At 39.7% G+C, this 24,955-nt stretch overlaps 1 protein-coding gene across 1 annotated transcript in view; it reads right to left on the bottom strand.

The window, feature by feature from the left end:
• The window catches only part of LOC145981900 (chordin-like protein 1), a 172,186-nt gene extending 148,084 nt beyond the window's left edge, over positions 1 to 24,102 (bottom strand). Inside the window, exons 1-2 of the mRNA XM_083115395.1 lie at positions 24,016 to 24,102; positions 4,667 to 4,765 (exon numbers count right to left, since the gene is read on the bottom strand). Of these exons, the coding sequence (XP_082971521.1) occupies positions 4,667 to 4,724 (58 nt within the window). The 5' untranslated portion in view covers positions 4,725 to 4,765; positions 24,016 to 24,102. The remainder of the gene's footprint in view (positions 1 to 4,666; positions 4,766 to 24,015) is intronic.
• Between the last annotated feature and the right edge of the window lie 853 nt (positions 24,103 to 24,955).

Genomic DNA, 24,955 nt, shown 5'->3' with positions numbered 1-24,955 from the left:
ACACCACCGATACTACACAAGACAAACAGAAACACATTATACAGCATAACTACTACACAAAATAAACACAAACACACTAGGCACTACAACTACTACACAAGACAAACCCAAAAACACTACACAGCACAACTACTGCACAAGACACACAAACACATAACAACCACTACACAAGATAAAACACAAATGCACAACTACTACTACACAAGATTATATATACACACATACACACACATACATACATATACATACATATGTGTATATATACATATATATATATATATATATATATATATATATATATATATATACATATATATATATATATACACACATATACACACACACACACACACGACTGTACATATAATTTTAAGATTTTGGTACTTGAAATTTAATTATTTCTGCACCTCTGTAGAAAAAATCAAATGCATATTTTTACTAGATGCTTCAAAAATTGGCATTTTAGGGAAACGTGCAAACTTGAAATATATAATTACAAATTCAATGAAATTGCAGAAAATTGATATAACGCATATGATCAAATTCCAGAAGTTTGGCGTATGTACCTCCAATATGCTTCCAGAGATTAATTATTATTTCGCACTCCTAATATGGTAGACGGGTGCATGACATATGCCCAGGTGCGGTCAATCTCAGACTCCGCAGGCTGCAGGTGACTTCCACAGCTTTGCCATTTCGTTGCACTTCACTTCAAGAATCGCGCAAGTGCATGCCGTGTAGCCGATTCAAAGTATTGTCACAGAATAAAATAATTAATTAAATATTTCTCATATTGCAAATGGAGTACTGCTGTACTGTTTTTTTTTGGGGGGGGGGTGAATTTCTTCTAGCTGTTAACTTCATATGAACGTCGTCTCCTGCATTAGAATTAGAAAGACACAATAATAGGTACACAAAAAAATATGTAAAATTATACTTTTCTAAATAATAAATATGTTTAAATAAAAAATTCCCTCACCCACAAGCAAATATTCCCTTAACACTGAGCGACGACATTCCGTAATGTATGTAAGCTTAAATACATAATAATAAGCTCGTCGCGAACTAGCAGACATGAAATGTATACATAAATGGTAAAATTTAGACCGAATTTCTTATCAACCAAATTAATCTACGAGTACCCACACGGTCAACCCGCAACGTAAAACTCTTTCACAATATTACTACAAGGCTATCCCTTTTTCTTGCCAGAATATAGTTTCCGACAATTGTTAAGAATGTATGCGTGACTTTGTAATGTTTATCTCTGTCATTTTGTATTGTTTTGTTTCGTTGTTGTTGTTTTTCTGCTCTTACATTGAGTACTGTATCTGAAACTTTAGGTAAATAAATACAGTAAAACCTCGTTAATCCGAACTAATGTGTTGACCTGTTTTGAAAGTCCGGATTAACTGAAATAACATAAAAGAACAGTCGAAAGTGCATTAAAACTCCGTTTATAGCAACAACACGTTTATTATGGTGTATTTAAAGGGTATAGGCCTAAACACACTATACAGTACAGTAAAATGTAAAGCAATACGACAATGCAGTACGTAAACAGAATTTCATCACTGGCTGACTGCCTTTTCCTTGGGAAGTTCTCCCATGGACGTTGGATGTACGTATTCGTATCCGTTACGGAGCAATATGGCGAATGCCTTCTAGCCACATTTAAAACCTTGCATTCTGCTTTTTTTGGCCTTTTGTCTTTTGCCAGTCCGGCTTATCGGGGTCCGCATTAACGAGGTTTTACTGTATAAATAAAAACTATCGATGAAATCACTTTATGGTATTCCACATAGCAATAAACTCACAAAGTTTTCGTATTCTCCGCTAAATTTCAGTTTTAGTCGTAGCAACGCCGTATGTGTATTCAGAGACTTCAGAACAAGATATCAGCAGGATCCTCCATTTCTAAGCAGCATTAAGCCTTGGTGCAAACATTTTATGGTGACCGGTAGTGTTCTTAGCAGGAAAAGAAGTGAACGATCGGACAAGTTAGGAAGGCATCGAATAAGTTTCTAGTGTCATTGTAAACCGTAGATCGGAGACAAAACGGCTTTTTGAGTTGTCCCAATGCAGAAAACCAAAGTTGCTATCTTCAACCGTTTTTCAATTGTTAATGATTTAAATTTCTTAGAGCCTTCTGAAACACTCTGTTTGTGTACACGGACGCAAAAAACGTTACCAATTCATAAAAAGTAAATGGAAGGTAAAGGTGCCATGAAAATACATGTAGGGGATGTGGGGATAGAGCACCACACATTCTCGATCTCGCCCATTTTGGAGGTAATGTGATTGGCGCCACGCCCCGGTCGCCTTTACACCCCAGGGTTGGCCCAGGTACCAATTGATTTGAGGCTGGGTGAGCCCCAGAACCGCTTTATGCGGGACAAGGTCAGTGTACATGTCGTTAGATCATTTACACAATTAATAATGTAAGTTGTCCATTAGTAATGATGAGGCATGGGAACACTGTGTGTGTTTCAATACCTTTCTCAGTAACAATGAACCTTGCAGTACCGTATACTGTATAATGTAGAATTCTAAGCGAAGGGAGTTCTAGGTTCAAGGGCCGATCTACTCTGGATTTTTACGCTTAACCCTTCGAAATTCGTGCGGATTTTTGGAACACTAATTCTCCTTTGGACTACGCCTGCACTCAAACATAAGATTTAACATAAGTCACTTAAAAAACAACGTTGTACGTATGGTACAGCCCTTGCAGCAAATAACGATGTGCGAGATGGATGTTCAGAAAGGCTAATTGGGACTGGACCTACAGTTTAATGTGGAATTCGAACCACTACGTGCCTCCACATTCGTTAGTGACAATATCTAATCGTTCAGTTGTTGAGCCATGGCAGGGCGTTGGGAAGCGGGAAACTTTGGTTCGATGCCGACTGATCTAAGGTGGGATCTCTTCCAACAGTGCTTCTTCTTAAAGTTGCTCTGGTGTTGCCCAGTCTCTACAGTCGGAGGCGTCTGACTACCATGCGAGAGACCCGGGTTCGATACCCGGCGGGATTTTTTCCACCTGTTCAAGCGGCTCCGGGGCCCAACCAGCGTCGTATAAAGTGGGTACCAGGAGGAAACTCTGGAGGGTAAAGGCGGCTAGGGGCGTGGTGCTGATCACATCACCTCCCCACCTTCGGCAAGAAAGTGTGGGGCCCTAACTCCACACCCCCTATGCGTCTTCATGGCTGGTGCAAAGCACAGGGGAGCACTTCACCTTTTTTATCAGTGTCCGCAGCGACAAATATACCTCCGCATTGCCTTGGTGTAGCGATAATCCTATTGCATTGTAGTCAAACGGTCACGGGTTCGATCCCCTCTGGAAGGCACCTGGTAGAGTGGTTCTGGTCCAACTTTAAACTGTAGGCCCAGTCCTGTGATAGAGCAGCGCAGACTTTATCCTTTTGACGTAAGTGTCTTCTTGGCACGGTGCAATTTTCAATAACTAACTCTATGGCAATCCTAAACCCGAAGGTTTTTTAACGCAGCAACGTGTATGTTTCCAGCCTGTTCCCATTATGGACCGTAGTGGTCAACAGAATCGGTTACGCAATGACGTAACAAGGAAGCCTCGATGCGAACTCGCAGGCCTTAAGGCAGTGCATTTTGGATTCTGACCCAGGGAGAGGAAGTTGGCTTCCTCTAGGTAGACACTTTGTGAAGGTGTCCGTCCGAGGAACCACGATATGGAGGAGAAGGATAAGTGCTTTCCGTAATGTTTTAAGTTTGAACTTGCACTCACGCACTAAAATTATATTTTGTTCATATTTCTCGTCTATACTACGTGGAGAAGTGACTTGACAGTAACTAAACATATTTAGTTCATTATTATTATTATTTAGTTAAACTAATACCCATCAAACTGACCAAGTGATACGACAAGATTCATTTCAGGGAGTTTATCATCGAACAATCTTTCGTTATTGTAGTTTAATTGTGCTTGCACATTATGTGAATAAACTCGCCTAAGTTGGAAAAGTGTGTTATCAGTACTTTCTAATAGCATAGCTGCCCCATAGCAAATAAGTAGACCTTTAAGGCGAAAATTTCCACTGCGCACGTCCTTTAAGGTTTGTATGCATTAAACAGGTCAGTTTAACGTGCATACCATCCTAGGCAAGATCAATTAAATCTTCATCATCCTTACCAAATTCCTTCAGGTTCACATTAATATTATCCTACTATCTTCGTCTTGGCCTTGCTATAGGTTACTTGCCATCAGATTTCCCAAGAAGAATCCTGTAAAATTTTCTACTACATACCCTATCCACTTCTCGATTTAATTTTTCTAATATCATGGCTGAAATGTTTCCAACGGGTTTGTTATTATTACAGAGTTAGTTGCTTAATTTCCAATTTTTTTAAAGAAGGTCATGTTGAACTACTCGTCTCAGAAGTAGTGTTCGACTCTTAAAGTTCCAGCATCCTCATCGTCACGATTTGGCTAGAGAAGCACAAATGTGTCGTTAAGTAACCTCAATATGCAGACACAGTACTCATGCAAGATGTGACAAATAGAACCTCTGCCTTGATGCCCAAGTGTGGGTTGGTTGGGTCGTAACCTTCTTTCGTCCAGAATTCCTGAAAAAGTTACATTATATGCAGGAAAATGTAGCAAATTAGGAAATATATCTTAGCTTTGACTTACCAGTGATGAGAAGCACGATTGTTGGGACTAGGACGGTGAATCTTGAAGTGAGTCTCATGGCAGTGAGTGTTTGAGAAGAGCTCGCAGCGCAGACGGAAACTGCAAACACAAGAAAATCAAGAGTGAATCATTATTACCCCTCACAGTACCAGCGACAACTTTAAATCATAACCAAGGTGTCTACCATCCTGGAAAATTAAGGGATTTTACTTTTTCTGGAAAAGTCAGGAAATTTACTTTTTATGGAAAAGTCAGGGAATTTACTTTCTCTGGAAAAGTCAGGGAGTTTACTTTTTCTGGAAAAGTCAGGGAATTTACTTTTTCTGAAAAAGTCAGGGAATTTACTTTTTATGGAAAAGTCAGGGAGTTTACTTTTTCTGGAAAAGTCAGGGAATTTACTTTTTCTGGAAAAGTTAGGAGTTTACTTTTTCTGGAAAAGTCAGGGAATTTACTTTCTCTGGAAAAGTCAGGGAATTTACTTTCTCTGGAAAAGTCGTGAAAATATCATGGTTGTTTACTGTGAAAATTAACATTTTTTAGTAGTAGTGCACTAGTAGGTTTTTGAACTGAGAAATAAAGGCCAAGAATAAGGTTTTTAAATTGTTGTGAACTCTGTACACTTCAGTTTGATATACTGAATATTGTCGATAGTTATAGTAGAAATTCCATTAAATACTCGAGGAAAGGGAGGTCCCGGGTTCGAATCCAGGCCTAGACATGGGTGTTTGTGAGTGTCCCTTCATCAATTTCACTCATTCTCATCTTCGCGATTAGCCAAAAGTTGCATAAAATTGAAGTAAAATTCGTAACAATATATAAAACAGGAGCGTATATTCTAGGCTGGCAAGGCTGTATGCTAAGCCCTAAATCTAGAGAATAAAATACAGGAGAAAAATCGATCAGAAATTGTAAATATTATTATTCATATCAGTGAGTTGGTGATGCTGATTCTGGAGTTAGCAATCTGCTTTCTTATGAGTTGGCAACCTGATTTCTTATGAGTTGGCAACCTGATTTCCTATGAGTTGGCAACCTGTTTTCCTATGAGTTGGCAACCTGTTTTCCTATGAGTTGGCAACCTGATTTCTTATGAGTTGGCAACCTGATTTCCTATGAGTTGGCAACCTGATTTCCTATGAGTTGGCAACCTGATTTCCCATGAGTTGGCATCCTGATTTCCTAAGAGTTGGCAACCTGATTTCTTATGAGTTGGCAACCTGATTTCCTATGAGTTGGCAACCTGATTTCCTATGAGTTGGCAACCTGATTTCCCATGAGTTGGCAACCTGATTTCTTATGAGTTGGCAACCTGATTTCCTATGAGTTGGCAACCTGATTTCCTATGAGTTGGCAACCTGATTTAGGAGTTGGTGAATTTATTTCTATTCATAGCCTAGGACCACGTGACATACTGAGATAGCCCAGATCTTGGACTCATTATACGCCACTGATATAAAATCATTGAAAATATTAAGTACAGAGAACTCCAAATCCCATACATTTAGTCATTACTTTTCCAGACAGGAAATATCTAGAAACATCTGAGGAATGCCTTGTCAGACATTGCCGAGCTTCCTTGATCGCCATCATTGTAAACAGGTGAAAACAATTGCAATCAAGGAAGAAACTACAGGCAACTGAGTCGGCATTATTGAGTAAATTCCATCGGAATAAATGTCTGGGAGAACGGGGGTGAGAGATCAGTCAGTTACGATCATTGCAGAGAGAGAGGCAGTGGTACGATTCGAGGAAGAATGTGCTGGAGCGAGTCGTACAGTCACGACCATAACCATTCTTCGCAGAACTTCAGCTACTATACAGACACAAGTATACCGTTTCACTAGCCACGCTGATCCAGTTTTAAGGGTTTAGAACTCAAGTGTTTTGTCATGCCATTCATTGCTGTGTTAGTTACCTCTCGCATATCAAAGCCAAGCTCTACATGAACAACGAGTGCGCCATTATAGGGGATGAATGATGAACTGAGCTACGACCCTCAAATGATCCCAGTTCCTCTTGGGGAACGACACGGATTATCCACACCAATCAATTAATGGAGCAAAGGGGGTCATATTTTAAACTATTTTCAAATAGAAATCACTACAGTAAATGGCTATTGTCATTCACCACTTTCTTGTTGCAACTTTGGATTGTGTTTGATTCACCACTTTCTTGTTGCAACTTTGGATTGTGTTTGATTGGGGCCCGGGAATTTATGTCCTATAAAACTGTAAAATATGTATGTAATTATGTCATATAAATTGGAAAATATGTAATGAAAAATTACAAATATGTCAGAAAAATGCAGAAATATTCCCAGTAAAGTCAAAAATATGTACAACAGTACTACAGCGCCTAGAATAACGTAGTGTGGAAAACGGCATGCTTCTGTGCTCTCTGGCTGGTTCCACTCGAAAATGATCCGCTAGAGGCGCTGGTGTTGACCCCGGTGCTTGGTGTTCGACTGCTTATAATGGAAGTAAATGGAGTGCAACGTCTGATTCTTTTACATGAAGCATTTCTATGAATGTGATAATTGCTATGATATTTCGTACAGTGGTCGCGAAGATATTAACGAACATTCTAGACAGTCGACCACGTCCTGTTATCGTCATACTTTATTAATAATACGGGAGAAAAAATACGCGTGGAATGCTCTTGGCAACTAAATTTTTGTGTATGAATTAGGTTCATTATTATTATCATCATCATCATAATTTCTTTTAAAGATATACACACTGAAGCATTTGTATTTTTGATATTTACTGTCTCTTTTCTTCCGCTTTAAACTAATCGCGGCGATGATAATAATGATGATTGCATGAAACGACAAGGGAAACCCCACAAAACTTTCTTAGTGGCATCGACATGAGTGTAAGGCAACTTTCAAACCAATGGGACAAGCGACACGGGATGTTCACACTGTCACACTGGTGACACACACTTCCAGGCTGTAAAATAGCATTCATTGCACATGAGGGTCCAAGGAGCAAACGACACGTTCATATAGCGTATTCGCGTGCTACTTGTTACTTCGGTCGGAAAGCTCCTTAAAGGATGGGTGCTGAGACCGAAGCGACGCGCTGCAGGGGGAGTTCAAAACTAAGTGACAAGCGACATGGTGCCTTCAGTCTATTAGCAAGCGTTGCTTGCGAACAACAGATAGGCGACACGATAAACCGCACATTACAACAACAGATCTAGGCGACACGATAAGCCACACGTGTCGCTTTGTCGCTTCTGCGTCGCTCAGACTGAGCCATTTCCTCAATACCTTGCAACATGTTGCCGTGGTTTGTTGTTCGCGCATACGCGATGCAATGAGTGTCTTGCTTTAGTGAGATTGCGCACCAAAGCGACAAGCGGCACGCGACACTTATCGCTTGAGGATTTCACCAACCGAACGCTGGCCTGTGCTTCCCGTCATGCCGCTACGATGTGAAATGTTGCTCTTGATTGGCTCCTTTCCAAGTAACATGTGTCGCTTCGGTATGAAAGTTGCCTTGGACCGAATGACCCGTGTCGCTTTGGTGTGAAATCCTCGTATCGTTTGTCGCGTGTCGCTTTGGTCTAAAATCTCCTTGAGGAAACGGTGCAGTCAGAGCTTTTGTCCCTACGGTTCGAAAGGCTGCATTGATTTCCGACTGCTCGCTTTCAAGCGACATTTGTGGTTTGTCGCCTCGGTATGAAATATCTTTCAGGATACTATTTATATTCTAATAACATAGAAAAATAAACTCTAATACACAGTCCAAGACCTGACGTCCGGAATCACATTGCGATGTTTCTTCTTGTGTTACGCATGCTATTTATTTATTAATTTTATTTTACTTTTCTTTCCAAATTAATGCCATTTCGTGACTGCAAATCACTCCACAAATATAACTGTTTCCATCAATTCACTTACCGCCTTTCTGGAGAAACAAATCTACACAATATATTCCAAAAACTAACTAAGCCGCATTACTTTCATAACAAAATTAGCACCTGGGTCGATCGCACTGCCATCTACTTGTCATCGTCTCGGGAACCAGTTTCTTGGGTCGTTTTCCACACTACGTTATTCAAGGCGCTGTAACAATACTCTCGAATTTCTCCCATACCCAATAGAGTAGAGTAGGGGCTGTAATGTACCGAATGTTATTTTTAATTTTGACTGATTTTTGTGAAAAACGAAAAAGGCAAAGAAATGAGAACGAAACTTCTTTACTTCCCGTGCAACAATGAGAGAGAACTTTTTTCCTCAATAATGTTTGCATGGCTATCAATTGTCGGCGGGATAAAAAAAAGTGGGGTATTATTGTTCTGTACTAAGAAAAGACGGCACCTTTCTTCCTGCCTTTCCATATCCTGCCATCGACAATATGAACTATCCGTTGTGCTAAAGCTACGAAGAAAAAAATTATGAGATAACCGATTATGTGCGAGAGAATTACGAAATTATACAGAAATATGTCTTATTACAACAAAATTGAAGAAATATGTTGTAAATACGCGAAATTGGTAAAATATGTCAAAATATGCTTTGCCAAGTTTGTCTATTTCGGCTGATTTTAATCAGATATGTAAAGATCTGAACCCAATATTAGATCCGAAGCCAAATCAAAAATATGTTATAACATAATGTCCCGGACCCTAGCATATTAGGATTAGTTCATATATTACTAAAATTTACTATAATTATGTATTATTTATGCTGTAGTTGTTGTGATGAATTCTTTGTTTACCATTAGTCAACACGTGGCAAATATAACGTAAGAGATTGCCCTGGATGCCCCTTTCCAACAGTCAATTTGTGTTCAGTTTCCCATCTTGATATTACTTTTAACATGTGAAGTGAATGTTCTAAGAACTTGGTTAAGTAGGATTCTAAAATGTAGTGACCTTCTTGTACACATGTTTAAATACATGAATTGCAATAATTTCCTGGCCTGGAAAATCCTGGTTCTTGGTTTGGAAAACCTGTAAAGGATTTTACAAAATTGTAGTTTCCCTGATAACATCTCCAGTATGGACGAGATCGATAATGTGTGACGGTACCTTCACACTGCCTATCTCACTTTACTGCACCTTATTCTCTAGGTAGGTATGTGATCTTCAGTTTGCATGATAGAAAGTTTCATGTTGGTATGTGTTAAGGTTACCGAGATGCACCCTTCGACGGAGCGAAATAATCTTGTAGCAGTAGGAGCGGATCAACCTTGTAAGAAATGCCGAAATGGTTAACAACAAAAACTTGTGAACTGGCCACGTCACAATGTCCTCCAATTGTTGTCCGTTCACTGAGATTTCGTGTATTGATCTTCAAGAGGCCTTTTTTTTATTTCTCTATAATTTTCTCTTTTATTTCTCAATCACACGTTCTATCTTTTCTCCTCCATGACTTCCTATCTCTAAATGTTTCTCTATCACTTTATCTATCTTTATTTCTCTGGCTCACTATATCTTTGTTTCTCTATCCATCACTATCGCTTTTTATTTCCTCCTCATTCTGTGTATACATTATCTCTCTCCATCCCTGTCTGTTTATGTGTGATTCTTGCTTCACTGATTTTGAAACTTTCATGGTGGGCCAGAGCCCACCCTCACCCACCCGGTGACAAACTACATCCTTGTAGGGTAAAGAGTCTCTGGCGTATAGATTCACGGTCAACACAATCCTCGGTGTTGTTCTTCGATTGTAAATTCTTGTGTTTAATGCTCTGAAGTAGCATCCATCATCTGTTATTGTACGTCTGAATAATTTAGTCTATGTACTAGGCTCCATTCTAAAGTTATGCCTCGTATTTATTTTCCACAGACACAAACTCCGTTGGATAGAGCAAATCTTTTATCGGCCCTAAAATATGGATGGCACCAGATCCGGACTATACGGTGGTTGTTGTAGGAGAGTTCAGGTAAGTCCTGATAGACTTTCAGTCCGTGCTATGTTTTGTTCCTGTGTGAGTATCCAGCACAAGCCTTACGATGTGCCAATGCTAATTTCGAACGCATGAAAGCAGACATTTCAGCTCACAGTTCCATCCTTGTGATCGGCCCATTTTCTCGGACGACCTGAACTGTCGATAAACATAAATGGGTGTACTCTTTTAAGCATTAAGGCACGCCTCTGCTTCATACGCGTGCCCATCTCATCTTCCTCGACTCCTCCTCTGCTAATTATCTGAATCCATAGAGGTTCGTTATAAGCGGAGTTGACTGTATGTGGTTCCAGAACTCTATGATATTAACGTGAGAATCTCCGCAATAATCAGTTTCATAACTCAGCAACAACGAGACTGCGAAATATTTGTAGAGATGAGAGAGGTGAAAACATGATTAATGTCATAAGCTAAGTGGTTGGACCCATTCACAGATATGATTGGCAGTTGACTCTCAGCAAACGTACGTCATTGTATCTCTCCGCGTGGGTATATGTGCGATGCCCTCTCCCTAACCCCTAGGTTATCATCTGCCTACACTAAGAGATTAACGCAGCAATGTAATTACCATCATTCTTTCCCTGTTTCTCACCCTGGTGTCATATGACAATCAACAAGCAGATATGCAAGTGGGTGTAAGTGAGGCTAATTTCAAAACACACTGCAACTACCTCTCATCTTCATGAGGGTTATGATGATTGGTTTGTGTGCAGGTTACTAAGGTTTGGCGACTGGAATCATAACACCCCTCTCAGTTTGTACCGGGTGGTCATAATTAAATTTCTCCCACTCGCAGCCCTCTGGAGTCCGTTCGAAGCAACGGATTTCGGTTAAACTTCGTGTAGAGACTATGGAGACCATAGTAAATAGAATGCTAATGAGAAAGCACTAGTTCAAATTTTCATCACCAGGTGAAAATGTGGCGCTTAGAATTAAATGTCCGGTACTCATAGTCCTCTGGAGCCCGCTCGAAGCAACGGATTTCGGTTAAACTTCGTGTAGAGACTATGGAGACCATAGTAAATAGAATGCTAATGAGAAAGCACTAGTTCAAATTTTCATCACCAGGTGAAAATGTGGCGCTTAGAATTAAATGTCCGGTACTCATAGTCCTCTGGAGCCCGCTCGAAGCAATGTATTGCGTTGAAACTTGGTGTAGAGGGTAGGGAGACCATATGGAAGCGAATTCTGATAAAAAAAACTAGTTCAAAATTTCACCACCAGGTACTACTTTTCGTCGGCATTCGTTTTTTCCATGGTCTCCGTAGCTTCTAGACCAAGTTTCATAGCAATCCCGATGCTTCAAAAAGGCTCCAGACGTCCCTGAGTAGGTACATTTTAATTATGATTACCAAACTACAAAGTTTTCCCCTAAATTCGACAGTTTTAGTTTGCGCAGCAATTTTTGTTAATGATTTGATTATACGTGTATATAAATATTCGGCGTGTGAATGTGACAAGCGTTTCGTCGAGAAGTTGACATCCTACCACTTACAGTGTTCATCGGACACAATTGGTGAATTAGTCACTATTACTCACTACAGCTTTCCTTCAATCAACATAATTAAGATCAAATTAATAATATGTGTATATATATATTATATATAAAGTTTTCCGAGTATAATAATATATCAGTCCATTTTCCAATTAGTAATAATTAGAATTTTTCGGTGTTTAAAATAGAACATGACAATGAAAATCAACACTTAACAAATTAATTTAATAATGACGGCCTGAGGAAATATTTCATTAGATGCAGTGGTTGACCATTAATTTATATATTTGTCAGCAAGCCTAGATATTATCGAATGTATGATTATATCATAATTTATTTATTAATAGATCATTTCAACGGTACACAATAATCTTCTATATATATAAAAATGGATGTATGTGTGTGTGTGTGTGTGTGTTTGTTTGTTCCGGCATAACTCTCGAACGCCTGGAGCGATTTCAACCAAACTTGTTACACATATCACTTACAATGTGGAAAGAAATACTGTGAGGGTAAGACAACCCTGGCACGCATATGCGTGACATGTAAAAATAATCGAAAACGACCGATATTAAATTCCGCACAAATCAGCCGTGACTCTATGCATCCCGCACAACGATAGTGTTTCTCGGGTTGTCTAACATTCAGGCTGATATGAGTTTGTGTTGCGAAAACAACCGATATTAGTGTGGAATCCATAGTTTTCGGGGTCGCTAAGATGAATAGTGACACTCCCAATGCCGTTCAACTCCAAGTTCATTTTACACTATAGTTAGAATTCATTATTTTACTGTCTACTAGAAGATTGGGATAAATAAATACCCGGGCAATGACGGGTAATTAGCTAGTTAATAGATAAAGTGTAAGAAATTGGAAGGTATCTACGAACAAAATTGTTGGGATCGTGGCATCGACTCAAAAAAAATTACTAGGCCTGGGACTCACGAAGAATGAGAACCACTGATCTAGTTTAAATAGTTTTGTAAGGATTTAGTAATTTATGTTCCACTTTTATTGCAATGGACAACTTTCTGAGATTATATATATACTATTATTAGCGTCATTATAATTTATGATTTGCAGTAAGATTACACTTAACTATCTCATTTCCTTTTTACAATTCTTTGAACAATATTAACAGTTGTATGTACAATGATATAAACAGTTTATAGATACATAAATAAAACATATAAAAGTTTAAATAGACACTATCATAATAGAAATAGGATGAAATCAGGTAAACAGCGCATTATAAATTAAAATTGTTTAAATTATGTAAAGAGCCGTGGTCACTTAATAGATATAGTATCTGACCGCCATACGGAGAATCTGGGTTCTATTCCCGGTTGAATGGTTTCATGTGGAGAATTTAACCAACAAAAGGAGTTATCCGACCTCTAATCGGTAAAACTAGCCGGAGCGTTGTGATCACATCACCTTCAGTGTGGTCGAGATCGGGAATGTGTGGTGCCCTTTCTATGCATTCACAGCCCTGAGGAAAGCTTTATCTTTAAGTTACTGAGTAAACTCAGAATACTACGTTACAAATATAGAGATATTCTAGAACTAATGAATACTACATTATAATTCTTCCATAAATAGCGTTATTTCTTGCTACGAGGGTCACTATTTATATTTTGAGCCTTGGCAACACTGATTGAAGTTAGGCGCGATTTGACGTTTGCACGAAATCGTCTGGCATTATTGACCATAACGTACTTCAAATGTTTTGTCAATAGCTTGATTTGTGTTGTTTATGTTGCCTTGGAGATTGCGCGACACCAATAAAATGGAATTAACTCGTGAACATTTTCGTGCGATGATTTTTTACGATTTTCGACGTGGATTATCAAGACAAGAGTGCATCGATCAACTTACTTCCACATTCGGCGATGAAGCCCCATCCTTTGCCACTGTGAAACGCTGGTATAACGAATTTAATCGTGGCCGCCATTCGCTCACCGACGAGATTCGCGAAGGTCGTCCAAAAGCAGTTGTTGTTCAAGAAAACATTGATGCTGTGCAAAACCTAATACTGCAAGATCGTCGTGTGACATACTGTGAGATTGAGGCAACCGTAGGCATTAGTTCCACCAGCATATATAAAATATTAGATGATCATTTAGCTGTGAGAAACGTATGTTCTCGTTGGATCCCACACAATTTGACAAAAACTCAAAAAGACGCTCGCGTCAATTGGTGCCAACAAATGCTCAATAAATACAATCGTGGTGCTTCAAAAGACGTATATAAGATTGTAACAGGTGACGAATCATGGATATATGCATATGAGCCGGAACGTAAACAGCAGTCGACTGTATGGGTGTTTCAAGATGAACCCAATCCAACAAAAGTTGTTCGCGCTCGAAGCACATCGAAACAAATGGTCGCCTGTTTTTTCGGGAAAACTGGTCATGTGACAACTGTGCCTTTAGAGGAACGTAGAACGGTCAACTCGGAATGGTACACAACAATTTGTTTGCCAGGGGTCTTCGGTCAAATACGGAAAACAAACAAACGCCATCGGATCATTCTTCATCAAGACAATGCCAGCTATCACGCATCTCGTCTAACAACCGACTTTACGAACAGTCAAAAAATCGAATTGATGGGTCATCCGCCCGCCGTACAGTCCTGATTTGGCACCCAATGACTTCTTCTTGTTCCCGAATGTCAAGAATAAATTGCGTGGACAACGATTTTCGTCGGCGGAAGACGCCGTTGATGCGTTCAAAAACCATATTATGGAGGTGTCTCAAGAAGATTGGAAAAACTGCTTTGATAAATGGTTCGAACGAATGCAAAAGTGTATTGACCATAAAGGAGAATACTTTGAAAAACAATAAAGCAGTTTTCAATGCCAAATTCCTGTTTTTTCATTGTTAGGCTCAAAATATAAATAGTGACCCTCGTACAAAGCAAAACGTAATTTTAGTTTATTGATTTTCATTGATTTGGCTTGTTGTGTTTCCCTTTTCTGCCACCTTGGCTAGTCTCGAAGAAAAAGAAGTTACGATATGAAATTGATGAAGCCTTGAGGTCGTAGCACGCTGTCCTTACTACTACGTCGGTACGTAATGTTGGATATAAACTATAAAACCAAACTAACTAACTCTGTAGCCTTGTTAAACCAGAAGCTTTATGGCTGCAGCAACACAAGCCTTCCATCTGTCCCTATCCTGGGAAATATCAATCCAATCTTTTCCATCCTTACCGATTTCCTTTAGGTCCATCTCAACGCCCCCTTTCCATCTTGTCTTGGCCTTCGTACAGGTCTCTTACCATCAGGTTTTCCAACAAGAATCCTGTAAACTCTTCTTTCCTCTTCAATTCGTGCCAAATGGCCTGCCCATCTAAGTCTTCTTGATTTAATCATTCTCAAGTTACAGTAAAACCTCGTTAATCCAGACTAATTGGGGGATAAGTTGACCGGTTTAACGAAAGTTTGAATTAACTGAAATAACGTAAATGAACAGTAGAAAGTGCATTAAGGGCATAGGCCTAAATACACTATACAGTACAGTACAAAGTCTGCGGAAAGAATTTAATCAGTGGTTGACTGCCTTTTCTTGGGGAAGTTCTCTTGTTAACTTCTAGTCACATTTAAAACCTTTCATTCTGCTCTGTCCGGATTAAGCGAAGTCCGGCTTATCGGGATCCGGATTAACGAGGTTTTACTGTATCTGGACATGAATGCAAGATATGCAGTTCTAAACAAAGTCAAGTCAAAACATCCTTATGTTGGTTTACATCTCTTGTACAAAAACATTCAGTGGTTATTTCTAAAATATATGTTTGACGTCATTTCTTGTCAACCAATGCAAGTTCAATGCAGCGAATTGAACCACCTGTATCTGTACACCTTGGCATGTTTCAAGCCAACACCAATCCTTGGGAGGAAAGAGAGAGAAAAACGTATCGATCGGGCCAATCAGCGGTGCCATTGCACTTGGAAGAAAACGCCAGAACCACGACCTGCACAAATGGGTTTTCGTTGGGCCGCTTGGGCGCCTTGTCTTCCCTTTCCTCCTCTTTCCCTCCTCCAGATATTGATGCTGTTAAGTGACCATAAAAAGAGGAACGACTGGAAGCTCTTGGAAATGCAATGAGGAGTAAGTGTCTTAGCGTTCTGCCAAGTTGATACACAACTGGATTGTCTATAAATAGACGGATCTTTGCTTTCACGAAAATTAATATGCACATTCCGTATGTTTTTTCAATGGAGAAACTTAGGCCCCCGTGGCGGAGTGGTTAGCACATCGCGCTAAGACGCCAGGGGTCCCGGATTAGAATCTCGGCCTGGTCATGGATGTTTGTGAGTGTCCATTCTTCAACAGTGGCGTAGCAAGGGGTGGGCGAGGTGGGCGACCGCCCGGGGCCTCGCGTCCGAAAGGGCCTAGCGTCTCATGGGGTGATACAAAAAAATGTATTAAATAGAAGTGTGGAGGAAAAGATGGAAAGGACTAATTTTTGTCCTCAATTAGTACTCCGGCAGTATGTTTCTTTATACAGTATATTTGCAGAAGATACAACTCAATCTACAACTGTATCAGTATACGCTGTACAGGGTGATTATAAAGCCACGTGACATTTCTACACTCGCCTCAATTAGTACTCTGGCAGTTTGTTTCTTTATACAGTATATTTGCAGAAGATACAACTTAATCTACAACTGTATCAATATACGCTGTACAGTGTGATTATAAAGTCCCGTGACATTTTTGGGAAATCGACGACTAATAACAAAATAAATGGTACTACAGTACAGAGGAGCCACCAAAACACAAAGTTAACCCTTTTCCATATGAACTTCATAAATTTCAAAACAAGTGTCCCAACGGTGACATGGCAGCATTAATCACCTTTGCCAAAATATCCGGAGTTGTCATCTCGCATGCGTTCTTTCAGCACTTTGAGATTGGCAACCCTAGTTTTGTAGACCTTATCTTTGATAAAACCCCAAGCAAAGAAGTACAGTGAGTTAAGGTCAGGTGAACGGGATGCCCACATACGAAGAGATCCTCTTCGTATCCACCTGTTGGGAAAGGTGGTGTTGAGGTACTCTCAAACAGTGGTTGCGAAGTGGGGCGGTGCACCGTCTTGTTGGAAGACCACTGTACCAAGGATACCATCATGCAACAACTGCGGCTCTAGGAACAGTTGTAACATGTCGAGGAAAGTGCCTCCATTAATTGTTTGTTCCACAATGGCCCATAGACTTTTTGTTTAATGATGCCGAGCCAGACATTCACTTTCGGAGTGTCTCTTTGCCGTTCGATGGCTTCATTGCCTCATATTCGACAATTATAGCGGTTCACATGTCCACAGACGTGGAATGTAGCCTCGTCGTTGTAAAGGATGTTGTCCATTAACTGTTCCTGATGTGCAGCCTCATCATTTATTTTGTGTAGGTCATGTGGAAAAGCGTTAATTTTGTGTTTTGGTGCCTCTTCTGCACTGTAGTACCATTTATTTTCTTATTAGTCGCCGATTTCCCAAAAATGTCATAGGACTTTATAATCACCCTGTATATGACACAACCTATTACTAACTTCGTTGATCCTGTAGACATCGTACGCTTGTCTCCTTGTGCACTCCGAGGTTTATTTGTAAAGGGACATTGTAAACAAACCATACGTTCCGTAAAGAATGGAAGGCTTACGGGCACGTCACTTGTAAAATGACAAGCGTATGATAACAATGACGTCAGTGGCGGATTATCTCGCAAACGGTTAATTTGCGAAACCAAGTTTACTGAGACTTTTTTGCTTCTACTATCGGGTACTTTTCACCCTTTCAGTTTGCGCTATCACTTCTGATACACCCTGTATATATATTGATGCATTTTTGTGTGAAGGTTAGACCGAAATGCATCATATGATGCAAGTTAGTGTTTGTTTCTATCTCTAATTGTACTTTAATTCATCAATTGATCAGCCGGCCTGCAAGTTGATTGCACAGCGTGCTTCGACCCCAGAGGTCCAACGGTTCGAATCCCGTCCTGTTCGATTCCGGAAACTCTGGTATGAATGATTGTAGATATAGGGGGCCCCACACAAGTAAATTTGTGTCCCTTCATTCACCAATTTCATCATATCACTCATTCTCATCTTCGCTCTTAGCCAAAAGTGGCAGAAAAGCGAAGTAAAATAAACCAAATGAATCAATCGATCAAGAAAGCAATTGATGGGTTTTTATGCATCTTTCTCTTAAGCATTTGTTCTCAGCCAAAGACTATATGCATTTTTCTTTCAACTGATGTATTCTCTTTTTTTGTGTGCAAGTTCGCCTGCTTTCCCCCCTTAATATCCGGAAACTTGTAAGCCTTGTTACCTTCACTCGATGCAGCCCTCTGGAGTCCGTTCGAAGCAACGGATTTCGGTTAAACTTCGTGAATAGACTATGGAGACCATACTAAATAGAATGCTAATGAAAAAACACTAGTTCAAATTTTCATCACCAGGTGAAAATGTGGCGCTTAGAATTAAAAGTCCGCTACTCACAGCCCTCTGGAGTCCGTTCGAAGCAGTGTTGCCTCTCTATTGTCTATTAAACAGCTGAAGGTAACGCTCTAATGCTTCTCACCCTCTAAGAACCAGCAACTGGTAACCGTTGGCAACTTCTCCTCTCTTCCCTCATACTTCTGATCAGTCGTGCCAACTGTCAACAAGCCTAGATATTATCGACATGTTAATGATAATATAAGGGAGCAGTCTGTGGGCGGTATTGTAATATATTTAGAGAGACCAAGAATACATGACTGTAATATAAAATTGGTAATTCGATTATGTATACATAACTTAGTAGAAGTTCTGCTTTGCTACTGGCAACACTGCAACCAGACCTCTTGGTGCGGAAGAGAAGTAGAGAAAAGGCATGGGGGAGAGAATTTTGACAATGAGTCCTACCTTTTACCCAATGCACACGCAACCATTCCTCTTGTTCTTGCCACCGAAGGGTACAGGTTTGAGTCCCGTCTGGAATTTGTATATTTCATCTAATTATGGTGCTGGTCTCGGGTTTGAATCACTCATCCTCATCTTCGCGATTAGCCAAAAGTGGCAGAAATGCAAAGTAAAATCAACCAAATGAATCAATCATCTAATTATCATTGATTGTTGCAGTTAACTTAAGAAAATTGACACTTAATAATTTCACACAAAACAAACAAAACAGTTGAGGCTAACCTGAATTCGTTGGTTGATTTGGTGTTTTAAGTCCACTTTATGCACAGTAAGGCTAATCGAGACTGGACCTACAGTTTAAAGTGGGATCCGAACCACTTGTACCTCCATCGGGTATCGAACCCGGGACCCCTTGATTACAAGGCGACGACGCAACCACTGCGCCATCGGGGAGGCCACTAACCTGAATTCGTAAAATATATAATTGCCAAATCACATGAGCAGGAAAATATATCAAAGTAAGAAATTGATAATGGATGGAAGACCCAAGGACATTTCTAAGAGGTTATATCAGTTAAAATGGCACACTTCTGAACCAAGGACCCGGTTTCAATAACAGCATGAGTTCCTGATCCCAATTTTATATAATTCTCTTAGTTGGGAAAGTAACCAAGAGTTTACGAGATTTCTTCGTGCACAAACAAGTGCATTCAAACTTCTTACTTTTTTTAAACACGAAATTTACAAATTAACCATAAAAAACTGGTTGCCTGTTTTTCAGTAACTAGAAATACTTGCTCGAGCATTAACTGAAATGCATTGTATCTCTTACCTGATTTAAATATTTAGTAATTCTAAACAAATGGTCATTGACTGGTCAAAATTCCTATAACAATTTAGTGCTGATGAACAATTGTCTTGTCAGATTTGCTGATACAAATTAATGCTAATGAACAACTGTCTGGTCAGAATCGATAATACAAATTGGTGCTGATAAACGATTGTCTGGTCAGAATTGCTGATACAAATTGGTTCTGATGAACAATTTTCTTGTCAGAATTGCTAATACAAATTGGTGCTGATGAACGACTATCTGGTCAGAATTTCTAATACAAATTGGTGCTGATGAACAATTGTCTGGTCAGAATTGCTAATACAATTTGGAGCTGATGAACGATTGTCTGGTAAGAATTGTTAATACAAATTGGTGCTAATGAACAATTGTCTGGTCAGAATCGATAATACAAATTGGTGCTGATAAACGATTGTCTGGTCAGAATTGCTAATACAAATTGGTGCTGATGAACAATTGTCTGTTCAGAATTGCTAATACAAATTGATGCTGATGAACAATTGTTTGGCCAGAATTTCTAATACAAATTGGTGCTGATGAACGATTGTCTGGTCAGAATTGCTAATACAAATTGGAGCTGATGAACGATTGTCTGTTCAGAATTGCTAATACAAATTGGTGCTGATGGACAATTGTTTGTCTGTCAGAAATGTTCATGCAAATTGGGATCATGAAGAATTTTTTCCGTCTGGTCAGAATTACTAATATAAATCGATATTCATGAATAATTATTTGATTAGCTAGTCAGAATTACTAATATAAATTGGTCCTGATAAAATATTGATTGATTGAGTTGATGTTTTAAGTCCACTTTATGCACAGTAAGGCTAATCGGGACTGGACCTACAGTTTAAGGTGGGATCCGAACCACCGGGAATCGAACCCGGGACTCCTTGATTACGGCCACGACGCTACCACCATCAGGGAGGCCTACTGATGAATTATTATTTGCTTGTCCGGCCAAATGAATTCTGTATACAATGCAATTTCTAGACGATGCTTTGTATGCCAATTCGAAGTCTCTAACGTCAAGAGGTCCCGGGTTCGTTACCCGGTGGAGGCACATTGCACAGTGGTTCGCATGTCACTTCAAACTGTAGGCCCAGTCCCGATTAGCCTAGCTGTGGCATGAAGTGGACTAAAAATAATAATTCAATCAATCGATTGAAATCTTTAGATCGATTCCCGACGTATACCGGCTATCGATTATCCTCCTGGCTTGAAATCCGCTCTGCCGTTTCTGTGCTCTACAATGTATCACTAAAAAGTATTGGGTTCGAGTTCCATCCATGTCTGATGTATTTCTTTGTGCTTGCAACTTCATATCTTGCCATCCTCGTCGCTGCGATTACACTGAGTAGATCGGAAAGGGCCAATTATATAAAAAATAATCAGAAACTTTTTCAGTATATCGGGAACAGTAGCAAGTTCGATACAAAATGAGTGCCGAGGAGAGGGACTAAGGGGGCTGTAACCCCCCATAAATATAGGAACAAAAGTTTTGTAAAATCCTACACGATAGTACGTATCTTGGAAAGTATAAGAGTGATGAATATTTTGCAAGGACAAACCCTTTGTATTGAATCCTCCCATTTATACATTGCCGTGAAAAATGGATTGTGAGTTACAAAAGCAAATAATGTTCATCTTATGTTCGATTAATTTGCTAGTAAAGTAATAGAAAGTAATTTTGTAATTTTGCCTGTAGTATTATATGGATGTGAAACTTGGTTCCTTACATTGAAAGAGGAACATAAATTGAGAGAATTTGAAAATAAGATCCTTAGGAAAATATTTGGACCTAAAAGGGATGAGGAGACAGGTGAGGGGAGAAGGTTACATTATTTAGAACTACATAATTTATATTCATGTCCAGATATTATTAGAATAATTAAATCAAGAAGACTTAGGTGGGCAGGCCATGTGGCACGAATGGAAGAGGAAAGAGGAGTTTACAGGATTCTTGTTGGGAAACCTGGTGGTAAGAGACCTGTAGGAAGGCCAAGACGAAGATGGAAGGACAACATTGAGATGGACCTAAAGGAAATCGGTAGGGATGGAAAACAGTATATAGATCTTTCTGAAGATAGGGACAGATGGAAGGCCTGTATTGCTGCAGCCATGAACTTTCGGGTTTAAGAAGGCTTGAGAGTTAGTTAGTTAGTAGTAGAAAGTTTTCATGCACGTGTTATTAAGTTATTTATATTTTTGTCACTTTGCGTTGGCTTTTCCACTCTATAAAACATTCTTCACATTTCGGTTGTGCTGTGTCTCTTTTCTACTTATAGGGGTTAATCGCGACGATGAAGATAAGTGGACAAATTTCATGCCTTATCCAGAGTTCGATTCCGTGAACTCTGGTGTATCGCGAGACACTAACCACTCCACCACGAAGACCGGTGTGTGTGTGGGGGAGGGTGTATCAAGCTACCCCTTGCGCTTTCCAAAATATGTGAATGTAGAGATGGGACTCCCACATAAGACAATTTGTGGCGCTTATGTGATCAGCACCACGCTCCGGTTGCCTCTTCGCCGTAGGGTTGGTCCCAGCGGATTTCTGAGCCCATAGTCGATTTTTGCAGGGACTGTGCTGGAAATAGTTTCCACCTGATAACCTGGGTTATCGAACCCGCTTCTCCCGCATAGCAGTCAGACAGCCTATCGCTTTTTTTTAAAGGAACTCCTTTCGTCTCTTATTTTCACTTTTCGTGCTTCCTATTGATTATTTCTACTCTTCGATTTTCTACAGGACCAACAAACACGAACATTCCTTTTACCTGGGAAACGAACCCGGGAACCCTGGTATCGTAACGCGCTGTGTTAACCACTACATCACGGAGGTCGACTATATACCTGGCCGACCTGGTCCATCGAAGCTCTCATGTATATTTGCGTGCGTATGTATGTCTGCGTGTGTGCATGTGTGAATCAACGGACGTACACACTGACACTGCAATGCAATGCTATTCCATGCATTTGTACACTAACAAGGGCGTCATATTGAAAATGTTTGGTGTAACATCAGTTTGTAGATGGTTAATGATATATAGACACTAAAGCATGTTTATTCTCTGTACTTAGATTTTATATTAGATTAATTATACTTTTTTCACAAATTAATTGTATATGTTATACTCCTCTTTTTAAAATACACGATTCATTTGGTCTTGAAAATTCTACTGATTTGCCACATAGAAGATATTAAGCTTTCAAAGCTTATCATCCCCAAAAGAAAATTTTGGCTACGCCACTGTGCAAAGATGAAACTTAACGCGTGGAGGACGACAAGTTATGCGAAAGTTTTTTTGTCCACTTTAAGATTAGATAGTCATGTCCAGACTAGACCAGTTTAAAATGGGAACGGAACTAGTATGTGCCACTGCCGTGGATTGAACCTGGGGCACCTTGATTGCGAAGCGACACCGTTACCACTACATCATTTGGGATGCTCTTCACTTTATGGCCAGATAAGCTAATTGGAACTGAACCTTCAGTTTACAATAGGATTACAACCACTGTTCTCATGGGTCCCCGGTTCGAATCCCGGCTTAGGCGTGGATGTTCTTTGTGGGCGTCTCATCAAATTCATCATATCATCACTCATCGTCACGATTAGCCAAAAGCGGAAAAGTGGCGCTAATTTTAGAAATTAAGAGGTCAAATAAAATCTGACTCCTTGCTTACAAAGAGGCAGGGTTAACAATACGCCATCGGGGATATATGCTAATCTCGAACATCTCAATGAAGAATCGAACCAGAGACTCCTTGATTATAAGGCGACGGTGTTGCCAATACGCTATTGGGCAGATAGACTCGTTGCTGGGTCTACGGTTTAAAGAGGAAACAAATCCACTACGCTATGTGCTTCAGCCGGCGATCAAACCCGGGACACCTTGATTACAAGGCGTCAGCAATACCGATAAGGCGCGTTTGAGTCCCATAATGAACGAAAAGCGGAGCTAAATAACAGAAATCAAGTCAAATCAATACTGAAGAAGTTGTCATCTCAGGAACCACAAGAGGCAGAAAAATTAAACCTAGTTTTCGTAAAAATTTTGTGCGTCAGTATGTAAAGCTTGGCTTCAGAAACTGTTCTCTTTTCTTCTCAATGAGAGGGGAAAAAAAGATCACGTGCTTTGTCAGCGAAAGCAGAAGATAGTAATAATTGTTCTCACCTGAAGGAAACTAAGGTGTCGCGGGTCTTTTCCGTTACTTTCTTTCTCTTTCTCACTGTCTCCTTCTCTGTGTATGACGTCACTTCCTCTCTTCTCTGATGGTGATGCCACTGAGCGAATATTCTCCGATCTCCTCGATTCTTATACGACTCCCGCCGCCAGCCCGCGCATACCTGTTGCAGACTCCGCGGCTGCGCAGAGATGTCGCTCCGATCGCGTTTGATTGTTGGTAATTACGCACTCAGATCTCCCGTCGGGCAATTTCCAAGAAAGCCAGTCGCAGCACGGGGCGAATCTGTTGCCGCGAGTTATTAATTGCATCTTAAAGAGAGATTTAGGAGTTCTGCGTTTTCCCCTGCTTCCGGCTATACTTCTGTCTTCGTACATTTCTATCCTCTAATCTTCCTTTTTCTTTCTCTCCATCATTCCACTCTTTCTCCCCTGTTTTATTTTACTTCATGTTTCTTTCTTCTCTTCTCGTGGTGTTATTTTCTCATTACTACTTCGTTCATTTCTTTTTCCTATTCATTATTATTTTCCTATTCTCTGATTAGTTCCTTTTTTCTTTTTATCTTGTTCTACTTTCTTCTATTTCATTGTTCCTTCCACATCTTTTTCATTTTTCTCTCTTTTTCTACTTGTAACTTTTTCTCCACTCCTCATTTCCACTTCCTTCATTACTTTTTCTCTTCATTATTATTTTCCTCTTCTAGGTTTATTTACTTTATCTGTCTATTTCGTTATTTTCCATATCTGTATCTTCTACATCTTCTCATATCCATAACGCTCTTTTCTTTTTTTTTCATTAATTATTATTTTCCTCTTCTTTCTTTATCTACTTCGTTATTTCCCTTTCGTTGCTTTTCTTTTAATTCATTCTTTCTTCTCCCCTTTCATTGTTTTCTCTTCTAATTTCCATATAGTTCTTTTCTTTTTCCTA

Source organism: Lepisma saccharinum, chromosome 30 (assembly GCF_977018435.1).
Source record: "Lepisma saccharinum chromosome 30, izLepSacc3.1, whole genome shotgun sequence".
Classification (NCBI taxonomy): domain Eukaryota; kingdom Metazoa; phylum Arthropoda; class Insecta; order Zygentoma; family Lepismatidae; genus Lepisma; species Lepisma saccharinum.
This window is presented reverse-complemented; position numbering and strand designations above follow the sequence as displayed.